Here is a 15,703-nt window from a genome sequence, read left to right as displayed (position 1 = left end):
ATACACTTTGTTGAGCAACAGTGGCAAAACTAGATGGAAAATAATGAATGGGATTTGGGGTAAATTTTCTAAACAGTACATTTTATGTCCCGAAGAGTATACATTCAAAGACAAAGCAAAGTAGGTACATTCTCAGAAGCTTTTCTGGAGAGTACTCATTTTCTTTTTCTTGTCATTTAACCCAGCAATTCATTTGACCCTTCCCTGTAAATCCCTTGTGGTTTTTGCTTGATCCTACAAACCAGCTGCCCTTTATTCCCAATCACGCACCAAGATGCTTCACTTGCAATAGTACAATAGTACTTTCCACCTATGATGGGATAACGTCAAAAATGACATCACTCTTGCAGTGCGACTTAGATCAGACCATCATGGAGAGCCTGTGAAGCTCTCAAAGCAGCCTACAGGCAGTTCAGAAATCCAACAGGTACCCCATTGAGTTAAATAACACCATCCTCATTCAGCTGCTTAGAAAAAAAAGAAGCAGAGGAAAAATAATTCTGTGTCTCAAATAAGCTCACTCACAGTCAGTGGAAAACTGCAGATGGAACTCTACTTTTTTGGTAGTGCTGGATATTACAGTTACATGGGATTTTGGAGTAACCTAGGGGCTGAAGAGGCGCATCACCCTTGGCAGAAGTCATCTTCTGAACTAGCTGCTGAATACACAAAACCTTTGCCAGAGTGGTTAATGTCCTGAGATCAGCTCCTGCACTCATTGTACCACTACCACAGCATCCCTTCAGTGTTTTTGTCCTACAAAACCCTCCTGTTTAGCTTCATCCTAACATTGTGCCTTTCCAAGATCAGAGATAAAGGTATAAAAAATTTAATATGATGCTCCTCCCCATGCAGAGAAATCCTCCTTACCTTTATCTTTTTCTTGCTGGAATCCATGATCATTTTCCAATCTGATCCATTGTTGCTGTAGCCGATTTTGAATTTTTTCATGAATACTTTGTTTTCTCGGTGCTTGCCTCCTTGGACAATTATGCCCCTCACCTTTTTTCTTCACCAAGGTCTATTTGAAGCCATTCATTTGTATATGGATGAGTAGTTGGTGGCAGCGCCCAACCTGAACGGCTTGTTATGAGGCGAGCATTTTCTGGGATCCAGTTTCGATCAACTTGAGTAGATGCAGTAATCTGAGAGTCAGGAATGAGCCCAGACACCATACCCAGCATCCCAGAGCAAGGGTAATCTACAAAGAAAAAACAAACAAAAAAAAACCAATGAACTAAATAGTTAATCTGAACAAACACCAAAACAGAAACAGGACATATCAATCATTTCAACTCTCATAAGCAATTTCTTATTTCTTTCTTATATTCAAAATAATCTTTTTGGATTTGTATATAATTTTCATTTGTTCAAACTTGCACATCCTAGTTTTGGCAGGAAATGGAAGTACCAAAATACCACAAGTATTTCTGGCTTGATGGGAACCAAAAGGATCAGAAAAATCTTATTCTATTCTTGTTTTCTATTCTTCTTGCTAAGCCAAAGAGTGCAGGGTCACATCTGAATTTGTGAATATTTCCCTAGGGAAAATTTCCCAAATCAGCCAAAACCCAGTTGCAGATTACTTATTTCTTATGATGCTGGAAATTGAAATCTTTTATATATTCTATAAAATACAGTTTATTGTTGTACCTCAGTTTTTCTATTGCATTTCTTTGGTCTCAGGCATTTTCAAAGGACACAGAAACTAAATAGTTACTTCTGTTATAGTCCCAGATAAATATAAGTTGAAAGTAGGAAAAGCTACTAACAAGGAATGAAGATTTCCAATATAGACTCTAATACCACTTCTACTGATTTTACCTTTATCTAATCTGGAAGGATTTCATAGATTGACTTGGAATTTTATAACTCTGTATTCATTAATCTTATTTTCCTACTCCATGGCAGCCAGTACTAAGAAACATTTTCAAGACTGAAGAAAGACATTAAGGAAAGAAAAAAATCATAGAACTACTAAAAATTAGTGCCAGTAAACTGTATTAAGTACTATAAAATGACATTTTATAGAAAAATCAGATTTATAAAAATACTCAATAATTAACATCTTCTTTAATATACACCTTGTAAAAGGTTTTATAGAAGATTATTTTTACTTTACATATAAAATGTTAATACATTTTTGTAGGAGTCTAAAATAATTCTTGGTTGTGCCTGTTTATTTTTTTCAAGATAGTATTTTCATGGTAGTGAACACCTTTTGCTGTTACCTCAGAAAGTATCTTGGGCGGTTATTTGGGTAGGTGTCTGTGTGATATAAAGGAGTTACATTCCAAGAAGTGAGCACCAGTGGGAAGCTGGGTTTTATATGTCTAGATGCTGGAATAGGCTTCAGATCTCAGGGTTTGTACCTTGCAGTGTTTATAAAGCTAGATATGTATATGAAATCTGCTGAGATCAAACTACAAATAGCAGTCATGAGAGAGAGGGACAGGAGGGTAAGGAAGGGAAAACAGGAGGTGAATTTGGAAAATAGCTGTGTATCTCAGGTAATTTGCATGGAGCTGTAAAAGAACTACATGAAAAGTAATTGCACTTTATTTATTAAACTTCTTAAAGTCGAACACTTAAAAGAGAATGCTAAAACAACATTAAGATAACACTGGATGTTTGTGTTGTTGGGTTTTCTTCCTCAGTTTGTTTACATATCTACATTCAGACCACAGTGGAAATAGTGAAGATGCATTTCAGTAATACAAATAAAATATACATCATAGGCACAAGAAGTTCCCTTGTTTTTAAAATCCTTCCCAAGACCTACCTGTTATCTTGCAACCATATACTTCAAATCTCAGCGATACTCCATTTTCCCAAGACACAGGTCTAATTCGCACAAACCGTGTTAAAACTGGTTTGGCAAAAGGTCTGTAAACAACATCAGTGGGATTGCTATTCCCTTGAAACACCTTTGTGTGGAAAGAAAAAGTATATATATGTTAGATTTTCTTTTAAATGGTGTTTATAATTCTGTGCTTTACAGATACTAGTGATACAAGGTCTAGCCAGGATTATTTTCGTGGGGGATGAGACAAAAGACTTTCATGGAGAGCTATCTCATTAAACTGCTAACACAATTTTGCAGAAAAATAAGCTTTCCTTTAGGAGGAAAAAATGTTCAATTATATTAAAAAAATACTTGACACCTGCCACGTCCCATAGCACACCATAATGCTGCAGAGCAGACCAGGGGAGCTCAGGGCCACTAGGAGAGCAGGAGCCCCCCTGAACACAGCAAAGCTCTGTCCACTCCTTGCCAATGTTAAGGTATTCCTAATGCCCAGGTCTGTATGCAGCTCTTTGCAAATCAAGGATTGCCATGTCCTGGAATAATCTCTCACTGCCCAATTAGGAGAGTTTTATTCCTTGCACGCTCACAGAACGATGCAAAAAACTACAAAACCTCATGCCCAAGTTAAAGGTTTGGATTTCAGTTAGACCATGTAAAAATCCCTGTATGGAGTTAAGCTAAAAACAGGTATTGTTTTGCTGTCCTTGGACTTAAGTGTTTTTCTGAGTGTGTTGTGCAACCCTTGCTGTGTTAACCTTTTGTTTTTAAATCCTTTTAACAAACACTCAGTATTTCTATCTCCTTGCATACTGAGATGGAAGTCTATTTACAATCTATATAGCAGGTTCTAAGATTTTCTCTGAGTCCCCTGAGGCTAATGGGCAGATCAGATGAACAATAAGACTTCCACGAGAAGAGACAGGATTGTGCTGTGCTTTCATGTCGAGGATCCTGCAAACACACTCCTTCCTAGCAGAGCTGAAACCTTGCAATGTTCTAGTCCAAAGAAGGTGATTCAGCTTCCTGCCTCTTTCTCACGTAGAGGGAACCGACTTCCTGTTGTTTGCCAGGGCCGCGGGCCTCTGGCTTTTTATGGGATATTCTTCCATTTCTTAGATACGGTGTCTACTTTCCTGTTTGTTACTTGCAATAACTGCACTAATTTGCAGCGGAGGCCAGCAGCACACAGCTGCCAGCTCATCAGGCCTGGTTATTTCTTAAATAATTTAATATCGGAGTTTCATGCCCAGCAAGAGATTTTAAATGAATCTACATTTCTTTTCAGCAATTATTATTATTATTTTTTCTCTGAAGGACATGCTGCCATTCTCGAGGTGTGCCCCTATCCAAGGCAGTGAGTCTCCCTAACGCACACAGCTCCTGACGAGTGCACAACTCGCTGAGGCTTCCTTCAGGACATTGGTGGCTGCCTGTCATTTTTCCGTAGCCAAGCCTCCTTAACTTTTGATTTGAGTAAAGATACTAGAGGGAGACCGACTGTACAGTTTTTTTCTTGTCCTAATCAACAGCAAAATATTGTTATTTTAGAACCCTGATTTTTTTAAATAAACCCTCTGAACAAATATGAGACATTTAGTTCAGTTCGCTATGAATTAAAGACAGCACGTACAATGGAAACTCATGTAAAATACACTCTTGGAGAGTTTACAAATTGAAGCTGATAATGAAAATCGGGCATGGTCTGAATTTGAAAGAGGCATTTGTTCAGATTATGGGAACCAGAGCCAGGAAACTCTGTGTCTTGTATGTGCTGCAGTGTTGGCTCCTCCTGTGACTTTGGGCAAGTCAGATATTGTACTTTTGCAAATCATTACATAGTGCCCACAGTGAGGCATGTGACCTTCTAAAGTTCCTTCTCAACTGTAAAACCAGGATAACACCTGTCAAAGAGAGGCTTTCAGGATTCTTTATTATTATTATTATTATTTGGTTTGTTTGTTTACAAAGTGTTTCAAAGAAGAAAGATGAACACGCTGATCACTGCTACCGTTTTGACTAGATAAGTGTAGCAGCCTTGGCATAGCACTTACAGATGAGTAAGGGACAAACCAGTAACCAAATATTTACAGCTAGATATGGTTACACTGACAACTTAATATTACACAGCCATTCTGAATCCTTGAAGAAGGGCCACAAAAAAGCTCTTTTGAAGAGAGTCAGCACAAAACCTTTCCAGTTTCATCAGCTCCTTGGCAGTTGCTGGGGCTGCTGCCCCTGGGTATGTCCCAGGTGAGGCAGAAAGGGAGGCACAGCCTCACTGGGACTATTCACGTGAGAGCTGGAGCAGAACTGACTTCTCAGTAACGAGCTTTATGCTCACGGTAGCAGATAATGAAGATTTTTCTTATGAGTGTCTAAAGCTGTTTGATTGGGGGGTCACAAGGAGTAAATGCACTGATAAATGGAAAGGTGATAAAAATCTATAAGGATGGAAAGGTATGCCTAATTATCTGCCTGCATGACCTCCACCACTGAAATGCTTAGATGTCTAACAAATTACTAATGACTTGGTAGCACTCCTGCAAGACAGCAGGGCTATGCTGAGGTACTGAAACCACACATATCCAGAGCTTTGCAGCAGATACATACATACATTTTTTAAAAGGTCCCCCATATTGTTTTCTCAAGGTCACATAGGAAATTCTAGCAAACTGGGAAACAGCAGCACACTCCAGGGAAATGAGCCAAACCACTCTAATTCTGATGGCTACAGTGGGCGATGCAGCACCTTTTCACCTGCTCGAGGCTGCCCACAAATAATTTCTGTGGCCCATCTCTATTGAGACAGTTTCTGTCTTTTGGATTTGGGATACTGTGAACCTTGATCATGCTGATTAAACCTTTATTTTTATTTATTTATTTATTTAGAACAGATAGTAACTAAAGAGTTCAGTAATCTATTCCTTGGACAAAGAGAGGTAAAAGAGAAAAGACTTACAACAGGCTTGTTTCCCTCCTTAAGTGTAATCCAGTCCTCTCCATTGGAGCTGACATCTACGCGGTATGTTTTCAGGTAATATTCTTTCTTTGTTTCTTTAGAGATGGCTCCTTGGGTCCCAATTCCAGAGACGAAGCGGAGAAGGCCTAGATCCACCTGTGGTAATGAACGAATGGGGATGTGAGGTCAATCAGTTCAGAGAACAGCAGTGCTGCAGACGTGACCCCACCATCCCCACATGTTTTGCAGAGATAATAAGGATTTGTATAAGGGAAATTGCAGCATATTGTTGACAACAACATGGTCATAGTCTCCTCTTTTGCTAACAGTGTCTCACAGGAGACAGGAACATTTGCCTGATCACTCAGGAGTGTTACCCACATGCCAGAGATTTATTTTTGCTCTACGGGGGAGGAACCAGAAACCCTATCAGTGCAACTGGCAATCACTAGACTGCAGACAAGTTACTTGTGAAGTTCCTCAAGGACCAGTCTGGTGAACAATCTTCCTTAATACTCTCATTAACTATCTTGCATAGATGCTAATGAAATTTGCTGAGGACACAAAGCTGCCAGGCATTGCCAATACAGAGGAGAGTAAAGCAGTGAGAGCTGAATGACCCTGAAGATACTAGTTACTAGTACAATATCAAAGCCATGCACTTAGGGAACGATAACAAGAATTCTGCTGAAACCCAGGAGCTCATCACTTGCAAACAGACAGGGAAAAAAGAAACCCATAGTGTATTACTTAGTCACAAGATAATTATGAATCATGGTGTAATTTGTAGTGGAAAAGGCAAATGTAGCTTGCACTGTATGAGGTATTTGCAGGAAAAAAAGAAGGCAGCATTAACACAAGTGCAATAATTCTCTTCCAACTGACAACTGTAGTGAACTTCGGTCATTAGAAAACACTGGCATTTTGAACTTGCTGGAGAAATGGAGGCTATGGTGTGCACACGAATGCATGTTGGAGGCTTTCTGTCTTCTTCCACCACTCTCTCCTTCTCTTTCCCTCATGAGGTTACATTGCAACCAAATGGAGAATTGATGTGGGTTAACCCCCCTTTACTCTCCCCCCTAAATTATTTGCAATACAGATCTGTTTCCTCATCTAGTTCATCTCACGGCATCACTGAAGTTGAGCTGGGAGGATGATGCTGGGTGCCAGAGCATGGCTACCAAAGTCAGCTCTGCTAGCAAAAGAAACCTTTGTCCCAGCTGCCAAATGGCTGAAACTAGGCACAAAACTTTCTCACTGCCTGGTCGATAACCACAGAGTATGAAACACCTGCCATTTCCTTACTTCCTTTCTTTAGCCATAGCAACAAACCGATTAAAATCAAATTAATCACCCTGCCTTCTCCACAGCTAGAATATTCTCTTTGTTTCCTAAAACAAGCCATTTAATTTCAACACAAAATTACACTGTTCACAAATTATCAATCAAAGCAATTAATTTGCCTCAACTTCAGTTGTCCAGACTTTAGTAGCACAATAATAGGTTGAATTAACCCTTCTCATGTAAATGTCCTATGAATGTCTCAGGCCTTCTCATTATTTCCAAAGCATGCAGGATGCAGCATATAGGTCCCCTGTGTCCCACAGGCATCCTTTTTCCTGGATGTATGTCATATATCCAAAGGCGCTGGAGGGGTTAAATCAACATGCTCTGCATTCTCTCTCAGAATGCTGAAGGAAGTGCTACTGAGGACAGGCTGGCTGCTTTCTCAATGCCCATGTCATATACGAGTCATTTTGAAGTCTTCCAACACAAGAATAGGAGCCTTGTGTGCGACAAATAAAACTGGCTTTCAGCACAAAGCTGCTGCCCCTTCCACAGATTTTAAAGCTGGTAAAGTCTATATGAAATATTTCAGCCTTGGTCTTTGGAGGTGAAATACTGCAACATTTTGTTTTGTCTTGATAAAAAAAAAAAAAAAAAAATCCAGTCTTTAAAAAAAATAAAAAAATGGGAGCACCGCCTTACAAAAACAATCAAGTGATTTAAAGTAACTGGAGAGTCTCAGATGTTAGATTGTTGCAATCTGAAAGTTAATGGGGGAATCTGGGCATCATTGCACTGAGCAATCTCAGCTTAACTTCAAATGCTCTCCAAACTGTACTCTGCTGATTGTAAAGTGTGCTGCACTGAGTTATGTCCAATACCACATTCACTTTCAGGCTGAAGTGCACTTGAAAATCTGGAAGTCTGAGGGAGTGCAGAGCTAAGTTATTTAAATGATCTGCTTCTCTTACAATTTGAAACAGCTCTTCAGTTTTGAAATGATTAGGGTCCCAAGCCTGTACCGTTCCAACTGATTTGAAATGATTCTAGTAGTGGCTTTTTAATATACAGTAAGTACTTCATTGTGAATAAAGTCAAGCAATGGCCTATTGCAAGAGTTCTAGACATCTGAGGACAAGTTAAAATTTAACATGGGGGATTTAGGGGAAGATTTTATTAGCTGATGCCTGAACGGACAATTACAGCTACTGATCACTGGCTGTTCAGGCACCTCATGCTTGTCCCATCAAAGAACTTCAAGCGCTCTAATTTTGCTTAGGCCCAGGCACCAATATTCAATATACCCCCTTAAATCTTGGGGCATTGAAAATCCTAAAATACTTTAATCTAAAAAACCTGACAGAATTCAAAAGGTAGGCAGAAATTCTCCTGCCAGAAATTAACAGCTTATTGGGAGAGAGAGACTCTGAGCAGGCCTCCTTTTTTTTTTTTTTTTGGCCTACAGGTAAGGAAGAGGCAATTCATGCTCCCGGCCCTGGTAACTGCGAAATACAATGTAGGAGGGGGGCATCTGCTATCATTAGGAAGAACATCTCTTCATGTAGATGTGCTCTCCCCAGATCAGCAAATCTTCATGTACTTCGTGAAAACCGGAGCTATGTCAACAACAGCCCTAGCTCACCTAGGGGCAGGTGGCTGGAGTGTTCAACTGTCTGCTGCAGCTTCGAATCCCTTGCAGAGGCAAGCTGCAGCCCCAGACCTGCTGCATGCATAGGGATGTTTGCTCACAAGTTGATAGAGGAAAAAGAATCACATTTCTCCATCAGTGTTTTGTGAGAGAGGGACAGTGCATACAAAAAAGGTGGGGTTAAGCAGCTGGGAAGCAGAAGGGTTGGAATTAGTACTAGCTTGGTCTCAGCACGGAGGTCCAGAGGAGAGGTAGAGCTTAAGGCATTTTCATCCCTTTGGCTGTTCTTCGCTCTGGCCTCCAGAGGAACTGCTCCTCTCCAGGTGCATAAAAACAGAATTGCAACGCTGAGCACCTCTCTGTAGTGCCTAAGTGTGTTTGTGAATCAAGTTCTAAATTTACCAATCTTCTTCTCTAAGTAAGGGGATAGAAATAAATTATGTAGAAGACTACCTTGGAAACTGCATGAAACATCTTAAAGAAGCTGTTAAACTCATCTTCATTAATCACTTTGTGATGAATTTTTTTTTTTTTTTTTAGCTTTACCTTTTGTAAAATGCAAAATTGTGCATAGAGTACACATTTTAAATGTCAAGGGGACTGCTCGGGGTTGGAGCTCAACCATGTCAACTGCTAATAATGACTGGAATCTGAAGGTACCAAAATGTAACAGAGGTAAGACAGCTCTTCTGTACTGTTACCCACAAGAACCACTGCAGAGTGGTAGCTAGTAGCTCTAGTATAGATGTGTCACCAAATGGTTAGGAACTCCTATGCTTTTTGGAGACATTTGCTTCATGAGTCGTGAAATTTCCAGTCAGCTTAATATGTCCTCTCAACAGAGGTCTCCAAGTGTTTACATGACCAGAGGTAAACCATTTTTCTCAGATCCAGTCACTGCCAGCCAAGACATTAATATGAATCCTTAACATCTAGCTTTTTGTTTTGGACTTCTTGTCCTTTTTGTTTCAAGAACTTGTATTTCATGTAAAATGAACTGCAGAGAGATATGGTGATGAAACACAGTACTTTTGAAGATGAACATCAAATGCATTTCCCTGCAATTATTTGACATTGAACTTTCTGCAAGTATGATAAACAAACATCTGGTATTTATTTTACAGGATGCAAATGATTTTGTAAGTTATTGCATGCTGTATGGCTGTGATCAAGATAGGCAGCTGTCTCCAAGCCTGAAATCATGACATTTCGTTTCCATGACCAGAATTTTAGATTTAACTAACTGTAGTACACTGACACATTTTCAAAATTTTGCTCGCCTTCATTCAGACTAAAAAGCATCTCCCTTCTGGAAAATGGTGCCTTAGGGCCTTATCCAACAAATTGCCTGTGTTGCAATGTGACCACCTTTATTGGTAAGTACAAGACTGGGAGCAGACCTGCCTAAAGGAATGAGCCTCGAACTTACAAGAAATGAGGAATATCTCAAGTGTGTATTTTTTTTTCCAGGAGAGAAATGTTCATGTAAAAAAGCCCCAGTTGTTCCTCTTTCTAAAATCAATTTATTTCCTGTGAAATCATATTGCAAGACAGTAGTGGTTTCTATATATGAATTGTTTCCCTACTATTTATTCTGCAATATCTTTTAGCATCCAGGAAAAATATTTTTATTGCTGTCTTACTGTCTCCAAAAAATGTGGGTGGGTGACACATTTGTAAGACATAGACATGCAAGTGGTGGCATGCACATTTGATTTGAGAGCAGTTAAGGAGAAGGAAAAAGAATAACATTTAGCTCTGCACAATATATCATGTAGCAAGTCTTAGCAAACTGCTGGTTAACGAACAGCACACAACATGCATGATATGAAATGAATATTGCTTCTCCCTGTTGTCATACATAACCATGCCATTGTATGGAAGTCCTTATTTTCAGAATGAAAATCTGCCTTGCTAAATAAAATACAGTCATTGAGGGAGCTGTAGCAAGGGAGCAGTTTCACGAGCTTTTAACACTCCTACTGTAGGTCTGCTCAACAGCCTGAGAAAATAAAGGACAAAGTGCTGGAGTTTGATTAACAACAGGAAGCTTTTTGTTGTGGGCATCTCTTGTGGCTTGAAAAGCTGTATAATCCATCACTTGACACAACACACCAAAGTAAATATTTTTAGAGAACTGTGTCATTTCCCTAGATAGCATACAGTGCTCTGACTTAGATTAACTGTTGTGATGCTTCACTGTTCTTCTGTCAAATATTTTAATTAAGCAAGATCTGATCTTTTTCATTAGTTAAGCCCATATTTTTTATTAGATGTTGCTGTTGTTTTGACCAATCATGTTCTCCCATGATGTATACAAAACTATCACTTAATTCTTTTATTGATTGAGCTTGAAGTAAAAAAGATTATAATGCTAAATAAAAATGGCACAGCCTCTAGTCCAAATTCTGAAAGCAGTTTTGTTAATTTGGTTGGAAAATTACTTCCAAAAGTCTTCATCCCTGAAATAAGTCATCATTACAAGAGCACAACTCCTTGATTAATGACAGGGTGTGAATATTCATCCTGAGTTTAAGTGAAAGTAGTTAAACCTATAAACCATCTCAGACTTTTGTGCAAGATTCTCGGTGTTATTTGTGACAGCTCCATAAACAAAGCAAGATGAAAATAATGCTGTTAGTAGGATCTCTCCTGAGTCACTAAAGTCTTTCTCATCGACCTTGACAGCAACATACTGAAAGCCCCAGAAGAGAAAGCAGCTAATCACATGCTCAACTTCTAGCCTGTGCTAAACAACTGCCCTCAGTCAGTATGCTTTACTGAACTGATGCTTATGTGACTTGGCAAAAACGGGAAGGTATGAAAGCAAAGATGAACAAATATTCTTGCCAAAGAAATAGGAACGCTTGGCAGAGAAAAGGAAATGAACTTTCTTTAGCAGTTGAAATATTCCTCACACTCTTTGCCCTCTGCCCAAATGCTTTTCTGCAGCAGAAAAAACGTGAGCGTAAAGATTCCTTGTCTGAAAACAAAGAATTGATTCAAGGCAGGCTATCGCATTGAGATACCAATGCTGGGATTGCAGTATTGAGTTCAGTGATTTCATTTATTTATTTATTTATTTTTGCAGAGGCAGATCAGCCAGTTTCTCCAAGAGAATATTCAAGATAGTCATGAAAACATATGACTGACAGACATAAAAGAACCTTGGTCATCATTATGGGGCTGGCTGAAGAAAGAAAATATGCAGAAAGTATAAGAAAAATGAAATTCAGAAACAAAAAGGAAAAAAGAAAAGACAAGAAAAAATGAAAGAAAAGGCCTCTGTGTCTCTGACAGAGAAAAGATAATGCTTGTGTGGGCTGTGTTGCATCTGGATTCATGGCACATTCTCCCACTTTTATGTTAATTTTTTTTTGCATAAATCAGAAGCAACTAATTAAAAAAGAAATATTTAATTCTGACATGTTCTTTGAACTGGTGTTCCATCTGGTTCTGTTTGAATAGTAAAATCTGCTGTAGTTGTAAAAATTGGCAAGCAGCACTCTGGTGAAGAGAAACAAAAGAGACTCAGTACAGCAGGTTAATACACTAGCATTTCAACTTGAGACATTTCCAGAATTCAGCAAACCAAATCGCTCCAGTATGGAAACTATAAAGATCAAATGTGAAAGAGAAATGCTGCGAGTAGGCTGAGAGAAGCGCTGCCACTGGTACACATTATCTCTGCACGATATTTTGAGTGTGAGGCTTTGAAGGGGTTGGGTGTAGAAGCTCGGGCAATGCCCTGTTCCCCTGGACGGGGCTAACTGTATTGTGCGAAACGCAGCCAGTGCCCGTGCAGTGGCAGGGAGCGATCATTCCCAAGCTCCACCTTATGCGTCCTGGTAGGGCTCTGATGTGATGTGATCGTTATTCAGGAGGCTCAGAAAATACCTTCTTCTTAATTTATTTCTTACTTCAAAACTACTTAAAACCTGAACACCGAGATACAATAAACTCTGATAACAAAGAGAGGAAAATGTAATAGTATTGGGATTTCTATAGACTCTGGGATCCAAGTAATCAGCATCTTGTGCCATTCGAAACCTCTCTGTAGCAATGGAGAGAAAGGCTGATTAACTCCCAGTGCTTTAGAAAAAGATTGTTTTACGTCTTGCAGGAGCATATCTTGCTGTGAAATATTACTTCTTTAAAATGAAAACCTTTGCTTCAGCACTACATTAACTTGCAAATGGATAACCTAAGACATTTACAATGACTTGGTCAAAAAAGGAGGAATGTGAATGGCCCCTTTCTCCAGCTAAGATACTTAGGAACCCTTGCTGAGCCATAAATGAGTCAGGAACGTAATACTTTTAATTAACGTTTTCTGAATACTTATTTGTAATTTACATTTAATTTTAAACCTGAGCTTAATCCTCTGATCTGGAATGAAGACAACTATTTAGTGCAGCTTGAATGTAACCTTCCCCAGTTTGTGTTAGAAACTATAGAAAAGCGAAACTCTATAGCAATACTTGCAGAACCACTCTTTTCTGAGAGAGGGACATAATTGTAGGACTTTTTTCCCCCCAAGTGTACTGAGCAACTAATGCACAAATGGGAAACAAGTAATCCAAAGCTTCTCTATCAGACTGCTTCACATGTGAATAACTGGGCTTTGGGTAGAAAACACTGAATTTTGCCTATGAAGTTCTCATGGAGCATTTTTTTTCCAGCTGCTGTCCTGTTGAAATCAGGGGGTAGAGGCAGCAGGGCTAGATTTGAAATACGTTTTGGCATTTTAAATGTAAGTACAATATTACACATGCATAAACACCCAGAAATAACCTCTGCTTCTTCCTGTTTAGCAGCATGCCTATGTTAATTGTGTAGGAAGCTCATCATGTGAGGGTATGATGTGTTATGCAGTATTAAACCTGTCTCAGACCTTGATAGTGAAGACAGATCTGACTCTGTGATCACTGGATTCAGAGAAAGTGCCACTGAAATCACTGGAATTTGCTATAAAGTTCAAACTTTGGGTTTTCTATAAAAGTAGCAGCAAAATGTGGAAAAATGCCAGCATCTGAGATTTAATACTTTTAAAGCCAAATTTCACTGGCAATTGGAATAGGTATATAGCCTGTGTCACATAGAAATGTATGTGTTTTTTTTTTGTGATCAGTTTTCTCATCTCAGAAAATCGGCACAGTCTCTTTAAATCAGTCAGTCATCCACAGGAGCCTGCATTCATTTATTCTCTGTTAAATGGAACTCTCAGTTTCATTGCACCAAAATTCGATTTTCTATTTCATACACATTGTGTATGATGATTTTAATTTACTACTGGGTCACCAAACAAGTCAACACTTTTTAAAAAAATATGAGTTTCTGCTACTTTCTAGAAAAATGTCAGGTAACTACAGTTACATAGTGTGGTGAAGGCACCGTAAATGTTCAGGGAAAAACAAGAGAGAGGCTATACATGCCAAGATCGTCCTGTTTGGTGTTTCCCTCATAGCTTCAGATGTGGATGAAATCCTTCTGAGGCTGTGATTTGGAAGACCCACTGTTGAGCATGGTGCTTTTGTCCCATGCTGGAGGAGGAGGAGGATGGAGACAACAGAAGGGATACTGCAGGCTGGTGACTACCAAGGCAACTTCTCTGGTGCTAAAGCAAAGCAGGAGACTGGTTCCTCCCCAGCTCTGCCCTTCTCTCAGCAAAGCGTGTTCAGACTCCAGCTGCTGGGATCTCATATTCAGGGTTTTGCTGGCCAAAGAAGGGTGCCTGGTTTGTGTACTCCCACCTTGTCTCTCTAAAAGTTGCTCTATCTCTGTCTATGTAAAGGGCAAAGCTATTGATTTTTAAGTGCTGTGGCTTTGTAAAATAAACACAGGATGTATTTTCTTAGTTAAGCATATCACAGAAAGGGGGAGCACCACTATGGACTGTTAATTTTTACAGCCTGATAACAGCATTTTAAAATTATTCTGTGCTCTGTCAGCCCTTCAGCCCACAGTTTGAACTTAATAGGATTTGTAATGGAAGAGCTGCTGCTGTCTGTGTTAAGGCTGAAAGCCACCTTAGTCCCTACTACAATCATCTATAACCTAAATATGACCAGTTAAAATATTCCCTGGTTTTACATGCAATAGGACAAATTAATCATTTCAGCAACTTCAGAGGATCAACACCAGAAATGAATTTGGCCAAAGTGTTCAACACAGGAGGCTGCAGAGAAGAGAAAGACCAGACTGCACAGGTACCGCTGGCTGCTGGAAGCTGTCTGTAAACAGAGCTCCTCTGAGGAGAAGCCAGTTGCTGTTGAAGATGCAGGAACCCAAACTCAGCTTAATGTTTGGTTCACATTCTCTGCCAGTAGGCTTTGTTTATCAGACGGCCGTGAAGTTTACAGTGATGACTTTTTAAAGAATTTTTTTTTTTAAAACCTTGAACAAAAACGTTAGAGGTGAAGCAGAATGGAAGTATTTCTCTGTTGAAATATACCTTTTTTTTTTTTTTTTTTGTGGAAAGAAGACAAATTGCTGTCTGAAGGGCAGGTATTTACCACTTGCGAGAAATGTCATTTATCCTTCCACTTTACCTATTTTGCTACTGCTGTGAAAATGTCACCTAATGGGCAGAACAGAATTAAAGTGGGACAGAGAAGCAGAATAACACAAGGGCAGGGGAGGCAAATAATAACTCAACAACAGAAAATCTGGAGCATGGATGCCGGAATGGAGAAAGACCCACAGGACTCATGAACTCCTCAGCTTCATACTACTGTGCAGGTGTGGAAAGAGTGAATAAAAATGCACAACCGTCTCTGCAAAGCACTCAGCAGTGAACCTATCATCTCCAGCCCGGGGTCAGCCCCGTGAGAGCAGAGACCTTTAGCTCAGTAACAACTCTGCTTATTATAACATGCCTCAGCTGTGTGTTCCTACACAAGACTGTGTTTCTACCACTACCCTTAGTCATTTAACTTCTAGCCTTAAGCTCTGCCTTGCCTGCAGTTGGACACCTGCCTGGTCTTGTAGATTAATT

General features: G+C 39.5%; 1 protein-coding gene across 1 annotated transcript in view; it reads right to left on the bottom strand.

Moving 5' to 3' along the window:
• NRP1 (neuropilin 1) overlaps positions 1–15,703 on the bottom strand; it is a 111,889-nt gene that overhangs the window by 27,323 nt on the left and 68,863 nt on the right. The window contains 4 exon segments of the mRNA XM_035545500.2: positions 871–1,004; positions 1,007–1,201; positions 2,783–2,927; positions 5,769–5,924. Of these exon segments, the coding sequence (XP_035401393.1) occupies positions 871–1,004; positions 1,007–1,201; positions 2,783–2,927; positions 5,769–5,924 (630 nt within the window).

This window comes from Cygnus atratus, chromosome 2 (assembly GCF_013377495.2).
Source record: "Cygnus atratus isolate AKBS03 ecotype Queensland, Australia chromosome 2, CAtr_DNAZoo_HiC_assembly, whole genome shotgun sequence".
Lineage (NCBI taxonomy): Eukaryota > Metazoa > Chordata > Aves > Anseriformes > Anatidae > Cygnus > Cygnus atratus.
The sequence above is the reverse complement of the archived record's forward strand: the minus strand, read 5'-3'. Positions and strand labels throughout refer to the sequence as shown.